Source organism: Panthera tigris, chromosome E2 (assembly GCF_018350195.1).
Source record: "Panthera tigris isolate Pti1 chromosome E2, P.tigris_Pti1_mat1.1, whole genome shotgun sequence".
Taxonomy (NCBI): Eukaryota; Metazoa; Chordata; class Mammalia; order Carnivora; family Felidae; genus Panthera; species Panthera tigris.
Window position 1 is genome coordinate 56,856,868 of NC_056674.1, and position 15,441 is coordinate 56,872,308.

At 53.1% G+C, this 15,441-nt stretch overlaps 1 protein-coding gene across 1 annotated transcript in view; it reads right to left on the reverse strand.

Annotated features, from left to right (window-relative positions):
• MBTPS1 (membrane bound transcription factor peptidase, site 1) overlaps positions 1-15,441 on the reverse strand; it is a 52,368-nt gene that overhangs the window by 26,165 nt on the left and 10,762 nt on the right. Inside the window, exons 2-10 of the mRNA XM_042968384.1 lie at positions 13,634-14,118; positions 12,666-12,923; positions 9,237-9,428; positions 7,869-7,979; positions 7,363-7,472; positions 5,971-6,087; positions 5,436-5,503; positions 2,915-3,017; positions 1,260-1,411 (exon numbers count right to left, since the gene is read on the reverse strand). Coding sequence (XP_042824318.1) covers positions 1,260-1,411; positions 2,915-3,017; positions 5,436-5,503; positions 5,971-6,087; positions 7,363-7,472; positions 7,869-7,979; positions 9,237-9,428; positions 12,666-12,923; positions 13,634-13,802 — 1,280 coding nt within the window. The 5' untranslated portion in view covers positions 13,803-14,118. The remainder of the gene's footprint in view (positions 1-1,259; positions 1,412-2,914; positions 3,018-5,435; positions 5,504-5,970; positions 6,088-7,362; positions 7,473-7,868; positions 7,980-9,236; positions 9,429-12,665; positions 12,924-13,633; positions 14,119-15,441) is intronic.

Consider the following 15,441-nt stretch of genomic DNA (forward strand, 5'->3'; position numbering starts at 1 on the left):
AGCGTTTCCAGGAATCTGGCCCTGACCCCTAAGGAGAGGATGGGAAAAGGAGGACGGAGTTGGAAATCTACCTTTATCAAAGATGACCAATTAAAACACAAAAAACCCCAGGCATTAGAAGCTAAACTCGACGGTAACTTTTTAAAGAGGATTTTAAACATAAAAACGTTTACTACCGTTTCCTTGTTTTACTTTAATTTTAAACACAGAATATAGTAACTTTCAAATATACAGTTTCCCATTACCACAATACAATAGCTCAGCTAAAGCCTCATCTAAGTAGAGAGTGACCTGAGGGGAAAATACAAAATATATTCTAGCTCCAAAGACATCTCTTTGTAGCTTTAAGAACAAGGAACACAGCCCACCTGACTAAGTCAAAGCACGTGAGTGTCCATTCTGGTCAACGGTCTTTAAGAAAGTCTTCCAATTTCAATATGTGCAAAATCAAGGAACAAACACTAGGCTCTAATCCAGCGATGAGGGATTCAATGAGAGAGAATAAATAAATGACATAAACTGTCAGTCCCACCGCCTGATGAGCCAGCTCCTTAGCTAACAGAGGACGTTAAAAAGTGATCCTCAAGGAAATGAGGAATATGGCAGGAAAGTATCTGTTTGTTCCCTGCCTGACATACACTCGTTTCGATATAACAACTACAACTGTGGCACAAATTCAGTCTGTTACAAACAAAATAAAAGGAAGCCCAGGGTACATGGGGAATCCCAGATCTTCCTCCATAGTGCTGTGAACCTAAAACCGCTCTTAGAACATAAGTCTTTAACAAAACAAACCAGAACAGGGGCGCCTGGGTAGCTTAGTCGGTTAAGCATCCAGCTCTTGATTTCAGCTCAGGTCATGATCTCAAGTCTTCACGGGTTCGAGCCCCGCATCAGGCTCTGCGCACTGACTGCGTGGAGCCCGCGTGGATTCTCCCTCCCTCCCTCCCTTTCTCTGCCCCTCCCCTGCTTGCGCTCTCAAAAATAATACACAGAAACGAGCCAGAACAAAAACAGACACGAACACGGTAGCAGGCACTGTGCCCTCACACACTGCCTCGCGATCAGACTTCACAGTATGTTCACACGCCTGTCACCTCTGCCACGAGTCCCCTACAAGGAACAGGGTGGACGTGGGGACAGAGAGGCGCGCGGCAAGGTTCACGGGGTGCTCCCGACCCTCAAACATAAGCTGGTGACGAGCACGACTCAGCTCGTGGTCTGCCAGTACCACGTTCTCTCCGCTGGGCGCCACTCACCTTACCAATAAGGTGACCGCCCCGGCGACCACCGGAGAGGCCACGCTGGTCCCCGACAGGGCTCGGCAGCCCCCCTTCACACCGGATCCCCTCACTCCGGCACCGTAGGTAACAATATCGGGCTTCACACGGCCGTAGCCTCCTGGGAGTTCCTACAAACGAAAGCAGTTGGTCTCTACCACTGGCACGCGGCTGCACGCGGTTCCGAGGGGACAGAACCAAACCAGAGACAGGACTGATTCACAGGCAGCGCAATCGCGCAACCTTACTAACACGCTGGCTCTGGCCCAGAATTCACTGCGATAGAAAAAAATCAGCCGAAACGACAACGTAGAAAATAATTTTTGGCACGTTTTATAGTAACCGGTACAAAAGGGTCAGGTCATAAAACAAAAGCGATTATTTCAAATTCTGCAAGACTAGAAACTGGAAATTGCTCTCTCTCTAAACTAAAAATTAGAGACACGTTAAAAAGATCAGGAAATTAAAATCAAAAATTAAAAAAGGAAACTGTTTCTTTACAGGGAATAATACTGAAGACTTCAGTTGGGATTTCAGAGGGGAAGGAAGCACACGTAACTGCAGGAGTAACTCCTGGGGAGCCCGGCTGGCTCAGTGGGTTAAGCGTCCGACTCTTGATTTCGGCTCAGGTCATGATCTCGCGGTTCGTGAGTTCGAGCCCCGTACTGGGCTCTGCGCTGACAGTGCGGAGCCTGCTTGGGATTCTCTCTCTCTCCCGTCTCTCTCTGTCCCTATACCACTTGCTCTCTCTCTCAAAATAGACTTACAAAGTGTTTAAAAAAAAAAGATTTTAACGGAGTACTCTCTTGAATTTCCTGGAAATGGAGGCAAAACGTGAATTACAATAGGATCTTATGTTGTGTAAGAAAGAAGAACAGCAAGCTGAAGTGAAAAATCTTTCCTGGCACTCCAACATAAATCGACACTGGACCCGTATCCATGTGGGGCACTGAGCAAAGGTGCTCTGCAGGGCAGCTCTGCAGACCCGTCAGGAACAACGCTCACAACGCCACTACAAAACGAGGCCTGGGCAAAGGCCAAAGACGTGGCCCATGATTCACAGCCCCGGGGGAGGCCGGGAGGAGGACCCAAGTGCTGCAGCTAACTTCACATCCAACCCTGTTCCGGGGGGCTGTGTTGGGGGGGGTAAAGCAGGACGATTCAGAGGCACAGTTAAACCCCAAGTAGCTGAAGTAATTAACTTTCTGGAGTTACTTCTATTTTTCCAGCTAAATATAATGATTTCTAAGGCAGCAGAGCTGATAAGCTGCTCTCACTGGCTTCTCCTGCTTCCTGACACCAGAAAAACCATGCCACCCGGCACGGAGGACTGCTCACCTTTCCCCCAGGTAGGACGGGGGGGTGGGGGGGGTGGTGAATCCGACCAACCTAAAAGTGAGTTACTCAGAGGTCAGTTACAAAGAAGCGGCCGCAGAAGCACCACTTGGAACCAGCCCCTGCCTAGCATGTCACCACGAAGCGGCAGACGACGGAGGGGCCAGACCTCTTGTGGGCAGGCACCCACACCTCGGCCTCCTCCCCAGCGGCTTTCTGTGCGTGCACCTACGCACACACCCAGGGCGCGAACACAGACGGTTCTGTGTGCCACATCCCACTGGTGAAGACAAGCCTACCCAGGTCGTCATTCCCCTTGAAGAGAAGCGGGCGATGTTATCCTCAAAGTCAATGCCGCCCACTCCAATCACGTCCATTTGGTCAGCAGGGTTATTCAGAGTGCTACAACGAGGCACAAAAACACAAGGGAAGAGAGGTAATTAAAAAAATGTTTTTCTTAAGTTTATTTATTTTTGACAGAGACAGAGCACGAGCATGAGCAGGGAGAGGGGCAGAGAGAGAGGGAGACACAGAATCCGAAGCAGGCTCCAGGCTCTGAGCTGTCAGCACAGAGCCCGACGCGGGGCTCGAACTCACGAACTGTGAGATCATGACCTGGGCCAAAGTCGGACACTTAAACGACTGAGCCCCCCAGGCGCCCCGAGAGGTAATTTCAAATGAGTCATTCAGGTAAGGACCAATACTCCCAGAAATACCCGAGATGGCGTTAGGTTCTCCTGAGGCTCCTCATGGCTGTCCAAAGGCCATGCTCTCTGCCACCCGTGTGCTGGGCCGAGGCCATCATCTCGTACACAGAGCACCTTCTCTCTCTTTCCCTCCGTCTCAACCTATCTACCACCCTGCGGCCCAAGACGCACTTCGCCCCCGTGCTTCTGCGATCAGAGGAACCCTTCCTCTGACCAGCACGAGACTTCTTGTGATCATGACCAGCACCCACTCACACGTTCTCATTTCACTTTCAAACTTTCCCAGGGTGTGCGTCCTGTCCCCACCAGATCCCACACTTCTCTGCCACCTTCAGGAAGTCACGGTTCTCAACTGATCACCTGCACGGTGCTTCCCTTCCTCCCAGGGAACCCGGGAACGACCCCCTAGGCCCTCGTCCTGAGCCCCTCACACACCAGACAAGGTGCAGAGGAAAACCACCTAGTTCTCCTTAATACCTCAAGTGCACAGATCTGCAAAGAAATCAGAGTGAAACAAATCACAGCAACACAACATAAGTCAAGATGAGGCCGAAGTGTTTGAAAACCACAAAGAAAAGCGTGGACGTGATTAGGCAACGACAACCCCCTGCAGGTTCCTGAATAAGAAAACTGCTAGAATCCATCTGACGAGCAGGAACCGACACCGAGGAAGAAGAAGGAAGGTACCGCTCCCGGGGGCTCCGGGTTCACAGTGCCCTCCACTGGAGGCCGTCCTCCCGAGCACGGTGGCCTCGGGCCTCCGTGACGGGCAGCGAGGCTGAGGCCCAGGGACGGGAGGCCCCCACGGCCTGTGCTGTCCCACAGCATGACCCCACATCGCCCCGGTGGGACACAGGCTGGATTCTGGGGGGGTGGGGGCCAGAAATGGGAAAGGCGGCCAAAGGGAAACACGTGAAACGGGGAAACGAGAAAACCGGAGGCGATGACCCGGTACCGGACGCTCCTGGTGGTGGAGCCGCAGCTCGGGGATGCTGACGCCCATCACCCTGCGGGTCACACACGGCACAGACGCCCGGCAGCACAGCCGCTCCAGAACCCTGGGCCCCCGCACAAGAAGACGGCATCGCTAACAACTACCGGGCCGGGACCCTGCCACCCACAGGCAGTTTCTGACCTGGACAAACGTCAACCTCATACGGTGCGGCCTGACCCTGCGCCCGGACCCTCTGTGTAAGTCCGTCAGCCCTCACGGCCTGGCACGCGCGCCCAGGGATGTCGCCGCACGATGCGACGAGTGACACGGGGCCGCCGCGCGCACGTCCTCCCCCCCTACTGGGACTGCGGAGCGGGGGAGGCGGCCTCTGCCTTTCCTCCTCCTCCTCGGTGGTTACCTCACGCCCTCCGCACGGCACCGAACCGCGCACATCCCGGGAACCCGACCAGGAGGAAGACGCGCGTCCCGCTGCAGAAGCGTGTCAGCGCCAGAGACGACTTACGCACATCACGCGGAATACAAACCGGAGCCGCGGGGGAGAGCCAGCAGCGGTCCCTGAGCAGACACGGGCGTACTGCCTACGACCCGCCGGCCGACGTCTCGCCTCCCACGCCGCTTCAGCTCACCGTGACGACCCGGCACAAGCGGTCCCCTCTGCTCCCCTCCGACCGGCCCCGCGTGTCAACCGTCAGAGGCCGTCGGGTGTGTCACGCCACCCGCACTTTCATCTCCGTCCGCCCTGCTGCGTCTGAACCCCGTCTTTCCTAAGAAGGCACCCGTCCCGTTTACCGCCTCACCCCGGGCCTCGCACAGAGCGGGCCTCGCTAGACACTGCAGAATCCACTCCTTTCTAGCAGCTTCACTTTTCTGGGTGTTTTGGTTTGGTTTTTTTAAGTAGAACAGAAACTGCAGGCCTCCAAACTGATCACGGCAAAATAAGAAAATAAACAGACAAACAAACAGAAACAAGACGGGCCCGAGCTGACCAGTGAGGCAGTGGGTGGCGGGCACCTGGTTCGTTGCACGGTCTGGCTGGTTGTGAGCGGAACGTTCCCACGATACAGAGCTTCAGACAGACAGACACAGAGACAGACCACAGATCTACAGTTATTTGAGGGGGAAAGGCACCTCCAACTCATCCCTGTGGGGAATACTTACCCGTATAGAGGCCCGTCGTTGCCAATAGCAGAAACCATGATTACGTTGTTAGCCGTTAATTCCCACACCTACGGGACGAGCAAACATTTAATTATGAAAACATACCGCTCTCAATCAACAGAGAACTATCCAAAAATACCTACGACTCCTAGAAATAATCCTCGAAAAAGAAGAGTGCCCTCGAACACGTAACACTAGACCCTCGCAGGCATGGATGTTTGCCAACCGGCGTTTTCGCGGTGCTGAGAAAACGGGCCTCATCACGGGCCTGAGAAAACGTGTCCATCGCGGGCCTCACGATGGACACGGAGGAGCCCGCTCTCCGCGCAGGTGCAGAAAGGCGCTGTTCGGAGCAGAAACCAACACGGCACAACGTGCGGCCTCCAACGCAAGTCCCCGAAGCTGGCGCCACCGCCCATCGTCCTCACGAGGCAACTGCCTCGCGGGTGAGGGGCCACCAGCACAGCAGGGACGAAGCGCTCAGAGCAGAAGCCATCATCAGGCGCACGGTCCTTTGTGCGGGGACACGACCCACCTTGTCGACGAAGGGATGGTCCATGAAGTCGGGGCCGCCGATGCTGAGGTTCAGCACATCCACCTTCTTCAGGATGGCGTAGTTGAAGGCGTCCAGGAACCAGGAGGTGTAGGATACCTAGTTCAATGGCCAAATACGACTTTAGGGGCCTCAGGGAGCCTCCAGGTGCCACAAGAGGGTTTTGTTGCTAAGGGCACAGTACAGCCTCTGAAGCAGCGTGACGCGTTAACTTCGATTTCAGAAATAAAAACCAAGAACAAACAGTGCTCCGAAATATAAACTCTGGCACCTGGAAATTCTCAGTCCCTGCAGCTGGACTCGAGGGAGAGCCGCGTCCTGAGGGTGGCTCGTCTCTCCGGGTTGAACGTCCAGCTCCTCAGCTTAACGTACGCCTGCCGGGGTGAACCCCCAAGCCTGTGACTGCCCCTCCTTCAGAGGATTTATCCTAAGACGCTTCCCTTTGAGAGTTTCTACGTAGGTTAACGTATTTGTCTAGGCTCTTTATTCCTCAATAGAATGAAGGGCAAACCTCATAAAAAAGTTATTTCATAAAATTATTTCTCTGATGTTCCATTTCCTGGCAGAGTCAAATGGCTTTCTGTATCACCGTTCAGATGTTTTTACAAAATACGAAATTAAACTTCTAGTACAAAAGGGATTTAAGTATTTAAGAATTTAAGATTTCTGTTTCTTAAAGGCTTTTCAAAACAAAACGTGTTTACGTTTGCTTGTACAGGCAAAAAAAATTCCAGGAAGAGGCGATACATGAAACGGAGAAACTGTCACGGGGGAGACGTGAGGTGTAAGGGAAACCCCCTGCCGGGCGGGGACAGGGTTGGGGGGATTTTCCCCGTGTTGCCTTCAGGTATTTTTGAGCTATTTACCATCTACGCAAAAATAAAATCTGAAAAGTAAGTAAACACGAAGACCCTCCCCCGTTCTATAAATATTTAGGAGGCGAGGAAGCGGGGTCGGGAAGCACACCGCCCAGCGTGACACCGGGGGCCGTGGTACAGAGCCGGCCCTCGAGCCCGTCACCACACAGCAGGGGTGGCAAACACCAACGTGCCCTTGTTCTCTCGTCTAGGAAGCACAACGTGCCCACGGACGTGGGGGCCCGGGGGCCCAGGAAGGAACGAGACGGGGAGGAACCGCCACGGCCCTCGGAGTGGGGTCTTCAGGGTTCGCGGGAGGCCGACGGAGGCGTGGTGGCAGAAGGGCGAAGCCACACGGAAGGGGCAGTGGCGGGACGGCAGGGCCCGTGGGAGACACGGGAAGGAGCTCGGCATCGAGGCGGCTGCTGCTTCTAAATGAGCGCGTGTCCTCCCGTGTTTTACTTTCTACGTTTCGGTATCGGCTCCTCAGGTTTTGGGAGTCCTCGGAAACACCTACCTGGTTATTGGTAAAGACCCTGAAAATATGAAGTTCTGCATCCGGAGCAAACCCCTGGCATTCCCGCATGCTGGCTATCACGCCTGCCACAAACGTGCCGTGGCCCAGCCCTGGAGACCGAGAGGGGAACGGTCGTAAAACACAGCTGATCGCGTGCGCCGAGATACGACATCTCGAGCCGCCGATTCAAACGGGCTCTCCTGCCCCGAGCCCCGGACCGACCGAGCCACGCCGCAGCCGCCTCGATTCTGGGCACCCCGCCCCCTCCCAGACGGGCGGGAAGTGCTCCTCCGCCAGACAGCCCTCGCTGCCCACGCTCTACCCCCGCCCCCGACAGCCCGGGAGGGTGAGACGTTTCTGCCCAAAGGCACACGAGCTGGGGTTTGTCTCAGCGACCGCTGCACCGGCTGAGGGATCAGCACACCGAAAACCGTACCCTTAACCCATAAAACCGCGGGCAGGAGCGAGGGACAAAGACCGGGTCACGCCACGGCATCGCCACCCACCGTCGTCCAGCGTTCGCTCGTTGGTCCAGTTGGTTCTCTCCTTCACGTTTTTGAAGTGGGGGTGCTTCTCGCTGAGCCCAGTGTCAAAAACGGCAACCTTCACGTTAGCGCCTGATTCCAAAACACAAGCAAGCGTGATCGTGTTTGGACAAATCACCTTTTTGGATTTTGTCCGTAAAATCTACTCCTCCTGGGGACTCCGAGAGAATGACCTGTCACAGAGGCCCAGAGCCCGCCCTGCGCGAGTCAGGTCAGGCGCTCCAGGGAAACCGGTTGAGCCAAGACGAGGAAAAGGGGATGCTGGGGGGAGGCGGGAGGGGGGATACCATTCATTTGCGGCTAACAAGACTTGAGGTTCTCAGGGCGTGTCTGGGGACACCCCTCAACTGTCTGCAGGGCTCCGTCCTCCACAAAGCAGTGGTTTCCCCCAGGTCTCCATGCCCTCACCTCCTCAGAGAGGCCACGGAGAGCGAAGGCCACCACCAGGGCACACACGCTCAGGAGAGGGGACACTACTCCCAGGCCTTCACGGACGCTGCTCGCTAATGACCTCTGACACGGGGGCTGCCAGAGGTGAGCGGGGACGATCGCATTTTAAGGAAAAGCACTATACTGTGCACTTGGCTATACTTCGGACACGGGCCAAAAGCTGTGGGCACGGATGCTGAGACGGATGCTGCCAGATCAAGAAATTCTAGGGACTAAGTAAAAACCATAGGACCTTCGTGGTATTTAACAGCTAAGAGACGTCAGGAAGGCGGGGTCTTTGCGGCGTGAGAGCTGCGTTCACGTATGGGCGTTACGTGGGGCAATCGATCACACGCACATAACCGACACCTACTGCTCACGTCCGAATGACGCACACATTATCTCGGAAACCACCTGGCTTAGGGGGACAGAAAATGCTCTTCTGATTAGAGAGAATCTGTTCTGTGAAGAATTCTCATCCGAAAAGGACAAAACCACGAGGTGACGCTCACTTAATAAAAGGTCAGTCCACCAGGCGTGAGCGTCTAACTGTCTAGGACATTCTGCAGGGCGGGAGCTGGGGAAATCAAGGGAGACGTAAGGGTCTCCAAGGCTGGGGGGACACGGGGAAGGACCCCGAGACCGGCATGACAGATGGGGGCTGGAGAAACTTCTGTCTGGGTCAGGGTACGAGCCCCACAGTAGTCAGGAGAGGAGTTTTCTGCCGTGATCCATCAGTGAGGAAAGGCCGCACTGGTCGGGAGTTTTAGTTCCCAGGAGGAGGTCCCCAGTGCCATGCACAGCCCGTACCCCGTGGAGCAGACGGTACAGAAGCGATACAGGAGAGACGCCCGCGCAGCAGAGGGCAGAGGGGGCAGGCGCGGGGACGGAGGCACCCACCTGTGTAGCCCATCTGCCACAGCACGTCCGCCTGCAGGGTCTGGGCCACCTGGCGCGGGATGGCCCTCAGCAGCCGCCGGCTCGAATGCCTTCCCGTGGCGTGCCAGAACCCGGAGCCCAGGGACAGGCTGGCTCTGCGCAGGGGCCGGGACGACTGCCACTTGCGGCTCCACCGGGTCTCGTTACAGGGCGCTGCGGGGTCGGCGAGAGCCAAGGGGACAGGGGTCAGAAAAGGAGCCGCTCGCCAGCGACCCGGCAGCCAGGAGGGAAGGAGGACGACCGCCCCTGGACGGCCCGGGTGGCGGAAGGGCGGTCTCTCCCTGCGGCTGCACCGACGGGACGTCAGTCCGCGATCCTTATGCTCCCCCAACAGTCCTCTGCCCGAGATTTTCTAACTGATGGAAGGCACAGCGGGGCTGATAAAATAACATTTAAAGAAATAAAGTCCACCGCGACTAAAACTGGAAAAATAAGATTTGCCTGATTTTTCCTCAGCAACTGGTTCTCATTGAATCAGAAGGTTTAAAACAAACAAACAAACAAACAAACAAAAAAAAAAACAAGAAAATGGCCACTGACCACTGACCACTGATGATGGGTCCCAGCACTGGGCTTCCGGGACAACAACAGACATGTGAGCCCATCAGGCCGGTCTCTGGTCAAACATCAGTAGGACCTTTTCCCAAGCGTATACTGCTCCCGACCCTCAACGTGCCGACCAGAGTGTCCCCAGTGTCCCCTTTCAAACAGCAAAACCAGAAAGGAGTCGGGGGGTTTCTGAGGACGATGAGCTGCGTCGTATCTGGATTTTGCCAGTGGATGGACAGCCGACTGCACACTTACCAACGCCTGCCAACCTGCGCGCTGAAAACCATGAATTTCACTATCTGTAAATACCTTACTTTGTGGAAGATGGAAGAAAAAAGCAAAAGAAACACCACGAAAGCCATCCTTACCTTTCAGGACCCCGGTACCATGAAGAAAAATTGCATCTCGAATCAGTTTTCAGAAGAGCACATCCACACTACCGCTGAACTTTTTGTGTTTTTTTTAACGTTTATTTAAGAGAGAGAGAGAACGTGGCGGGGGGGGGGGGGGGCGGGGGGGGAGGAGCAGAGAGAAAGGGAGAGAGAGAATCCCAAGCAAGCTCTGCGCTGTCAGCACAGAGCGCAACGTGGGACACGAGCCCACGAACTGTGAGATGATGACCTGGGCTGGAATCGAGTTGGGACGCTTAGCCGACAGAATCCACCCAGGCGTCCCTCAAGTTCTGTCTCTATAGCAAACGACTCCCTTCTTACTCCTGTCTCATCAGGCTCCCCCATGAAAGTGCAGGGAGCCAGAAAAACACATAATCCTGTCAATCCCATTAAGTAATTCTTTGCACAGAGCAACGGAAATTATTCCGCACTCGACGCGCCACGGTGACTCTGCTCTCGGAACCCACAGCGTGGGGCCACGCCGGGGGTGCCGACGGCAGAGCGGTGCCGTCTACCCGACGCAGACCAGACACCCCACCTAGGCAATGAGCTCGGCTCCGGGCTTCCCTGTGGAAGAGCAATTTATGAGAAGAACCGGACAGTACTGGAAGGAAAGCAGTTAAAAGGGTGAGTGCACTTGAACCCTCATCACTGCAGGGACCGCTGACGGATCTGGGGAGGAGAATCTGCCAAGGGCAGCCCCGTGGACTCTCGCAGTATAAGCACTGCCGTGTGGGAAACAGGATAGCTCTGTCTTACAGCCAGGGACAGAGCCAGGGATGGGGTCCAGGGTGGGACACGTTCCAGCCAAAATAAAGCGGAGCCTCTGAACAACAGAGCCGGAGAAATAAGCAGCATTTCGTGTCTATTTACATCCTGCACATGCTGCTAAGCTCTCACACGTGCACGATTTTCCTTCGTTTCCGTGAGAACCCTAGGAGACAGGGGGCCTCTCTTCGGTCTGCTGGACGAGAAGAGTGGAAGCTGAAAGGAAAGGTGCTTCCCGCACGAGGCAGCAGATGACGACAGGACCGGCCCGTGAGGCGCGCGGTTCCCGCTCGCGCTGCCAAGCGCCACACCTGACGACCAGGGAGGAGGGCGTACGGAAGGGAACCCGACCCCGAGATTCTATGACCGCTGTGCTGAAATTAGAAATGTCCACGTTTCTTGAAACGTTCTGGAGCCGTCTACACTAAAAAGGTACAACACACGTATCTGGCTAACTGTACGAGGTTTGTTTTGTTTTTATCTTCCTGAATTGTTTTGAGGTTTTAAAGAGAAAAGGCATTACAAAACATCTGGACCGGTACAAAGAGCTCGAGGAAGCGAGACCCCCGAACTCCGCAGCCGCCCTGAGAGCCGGCTTGTCCCGCTACGTTGGTGCTGTTTCTAAACCTCAGCGGCTCTCGGGCCTAGCACCTGACGGACAAAGGGAGAAAAGCAAAATTTTATTTCCTTCCTTCCCGTGAAAGAAATGACAGTAAATGATACCGGAACTCACGATTTGTTACCCTAGTTTATGACAAATGGGAAAAAAAACTTTTCTTTGGTAATAAGTAAGCTTTGGAAAACACTAAGTAATAAATAAGCAATTCAGTATTGAAGAACAAACTCTATCTTGACAAGCCCAAGTTACCGACAAAGGGGAAGGAGTAAGCCCTCGAGCTGAAAGGACAATCATCAAACTGCTGCCGTCCTCACACCCGCAGAGCTGAGGGCTCAAAGGAGGGCCAGCTAACCTGGGCAAGGTCAGGAGGTGCTCAGAAAAACAAAATGAAACCCAGAGAAAGGATGTTTTACAAGATTCCTTAAAAACAAACACACAAGGGCGCCTGGGTGGCTCAGCTGGTTAAGCATCTGACTCTCGATGTCGGCTCAGGTCACAGTCTTGCGGTTTGTGAGTTCAAGCTCCGTATCGGGCTCTGCGCTAACGGTGCAGATCCTGCGTGGGATTCTCTCTCCCTCTCTCTACGCCCATCCCTGCCTCTCAAACCAACCAACCAAAAAAAACCCAACTTAAAAAAACCCCACACCGACAGAAGCACATCACAACCCAAGAGGAGAGTCAAAGACACCGTCTCCCACTTCAGGACGGAGGGACGCAGGGCCTCAGGTCTGCAGGCGCCGAGGGGCGCCGGGTGAAAATCCCTTCCAGCAGCAGCAAGGACCACTATCGTCCTCCACTGACAACTGGCAGATTTCTTCCCACCAGAACAGCAGGAAGCCTGTTTTTCGTTTTTTAAATTCCTGGCAAGAAGACATTCACAACTGACGAAACCAGATGAAGGGACTCGGGTATCGAACCATTTCTCCGCTATTCTGCCAGTGTGGAACGGTGCACGGGAAGGTCAGGGGCAGGGTGGTGGGGCGCATCACCTGTGAAAAGGCACGTTCTCTCTCTGAACCCACGTGAGGCAGAAACCGACAGAGACGAGGTCACAATACTCACACTCCGCGTACTTGAGCGAACGAAAGACTTTCCGCTGGGGTGTCACCCGTTTGATGTTGGGATGATCTTCAAGGGTTAGCAGCCCCGCTTTCTGTTTTTCTTTTATCTGAATCACCTCAAAATCACTAGGGTAGTCACTGGATGGGTTGTTTCGAGGAATGATTCTCCAGTTGTCTATTTCACTGCTCTTCAGGGCGCTTGAAATAAAAGAATTTCTAGCTTTGGCTGTGAAGTATCCATTGAAAGCCACAATATATTCTGAAATCAAGGACCACAAATAAAAATGAGAATTTACGGCCATGTATTATAATGGAAGATCATAGCTAGGCTACCATTTCTCGGGTAAAAGAAAACTTTACAGATCCCAAAACCTACGGTAGGAGCAAGACTGAAAGGCTGGTTTAAATGCCCTGGATGGCAGCTTCTGGAGCCCTGAGTTAAAACGATCTGTACGAATCCCCTGACATCACACAAAATGGGATACCTGTGCTATTTTTCAAAAAGCGAATATTAACCCAAGTTCAAACATGTGGCAAAGAGATGCGTGTAAGTTTTTGGAATACAAAAAAGGGATTCAGAGATAAAGGTTCAGTTTTATTTTACTGAAAACAGTAACAAAATTTCAAGTGGATTCTAGCAGACTACTGGTTTGTTCACATCTGGCCTCCCCACACAAGCAGTCAGCACCTCCCAACTCCCCACCCTCAGCAGCTACAATTGGCATCTGTTCCCAAGAATCAGGTTTTAGGGAACTAATTCCGAACGCCAATCTCCTTGCCTCGCAGAAACTACCTATGTTGGGAAAGCAAATTTCAGTAGCGCGAACCTCCAAGCACTGTGAGCTCACCTCATTTAAAATGACCGTGGAAAAGAAGGAAAGGTCTTTTTCGACAAAAGCCAATGTTTGAAATTAAGTTTAAAAAAAACGGGGGGGGGGGGGGGAGGGCGAGCATTTAAAACCTCATTACCATATTCCACGACCGTTGAGGAGAATTCCACCTTCAAAGTCAGGTGGGAACAGCCAGGGCACGGGGCCTTTTCAGCAGCCTTCTTCTCCAGTCTGTCACCCAGATGTCTCTTCCCACAGAGCAAAACCACTAGCAGAAGCAGCCAGATGTTGACAAGCTTCATGGTCATAAGTGACTATGGTCATAAAACCTCATATATTCAAATCGCACTTTTTTCTTCCTGGATTATTAGTCAATTTTTGTCTCGGCGAAGAGCCGAAACATTGATCGGCCGTTTTACAGTCTTGTCCGACGTAAATAAAAGTTAAATTTCATGGCCTTTTGTGGTTTGGCCTGAAAAGAGGCTTTCATTTCTTTCTTCGTTTCTTCTCCATCTTGGGCCTCAGGCGCCTCTCACTGCGGCCCAGACAAGTGAGTCCTACACGCCATCTGCAGCACAGAACCACGGTCAAGCGGGTGGCGGTCACTCGGGGCGCCCTGGCGGCCTGCAAAACACAGCGAGCCGGGCGGGGGCCAGGGCCCAAAGATGCCCAGTGAGGACGCGAGACAGACGTGCACGGGCGCGCGACACCTTACCGTTTCCTTCTTTAGCTACTGCTCACTTCTTCCCGGGGAAAAGGAGATTGAAGCCGGCGTCAAACATAAGAAAGGACACGGAGAAGAAGGGGCGTGGCGGGCAAGGCCAGGAACACTGCCCACCCTGGCGGCCAGATGGGAGGAGGGACGCCGCTCCTGCCGCAGACCATCCTCCTCACTCGCGGCCCGTCCTCCCCAGGCTCCTCCCCAACCCCCTACATTTCTCCAACTCTTCAGGCAGGAGCGTGGTCTACAGCCTAACCTTCTACTAAGAACATTTTCTTCTTAGAAGAACATTTCTTCTTCTAAGAACAAAATACAAGTCAAACGCTTACCACTGTCTTTTAAAAAACTATGCTGCAAAGCTACTTAAATGACACCTTTCTTCTGCCAAGTCTATGAAGAGAACACAGAAGGGTTTCCAGTCACCGAATTTATTTTACATGAAGCCTCACCTTGAAGAAATCTAAGCTACTAAATAGGTTATAAAACCAGATCACCTCTTTACTGGGAATTGATACGGGAGGACAGCTTGTGAGAGAAAGTGCTGCCAGAGAAAAGTGTCATCGGAGTGTTAAATTTCACGCAGGCACAGATCCCTTCCCAATACGTGAACGGCAGGAGAAATGATCATTCTTCACAACGAAAAATGGAGCAGTAAAACACACACACACACACACACACACACACACACACACACACACACACACACACAGCGATAGCATGCCCAGAAAAAGCCCACTGAGTTTTCACTGATCCCACCAGAAACATAAATAATCCAGCAAGGGGAACACAAATCAACGAAATAAGACAGGCCTCACACTGCTACCTGTTTCTAAACACACACACACACACACACACACACACACACACACACACACACACACTTAGGACCAGGAGTCAGCCCCCTTTAAAGAGAGGTACCAAATTATTAAAATCCATTCCTCAGGCAGAAATCTGGTGTTTTAGAGCAACAAGGACTTTGTGGTTTCTGGAACTATTTGTATGTGCATCTATACACAGGAAAATACTCATAAAGCTAGAGTACCTAAAGAAGTTTGGGAAGTTTGATATTTAGGATTTCACTGCTGTCACAACACACGATCCTGAAAAGCAGGCCTTCTCTGGCCCTGGAGACTATGGCTGAACAGAGCTCGTCAGATGGAAATGAAATTTTAGAAGTTATTTCCATATCAACACGAAGAACAGCAATGTGAATGCCAACCACAAGA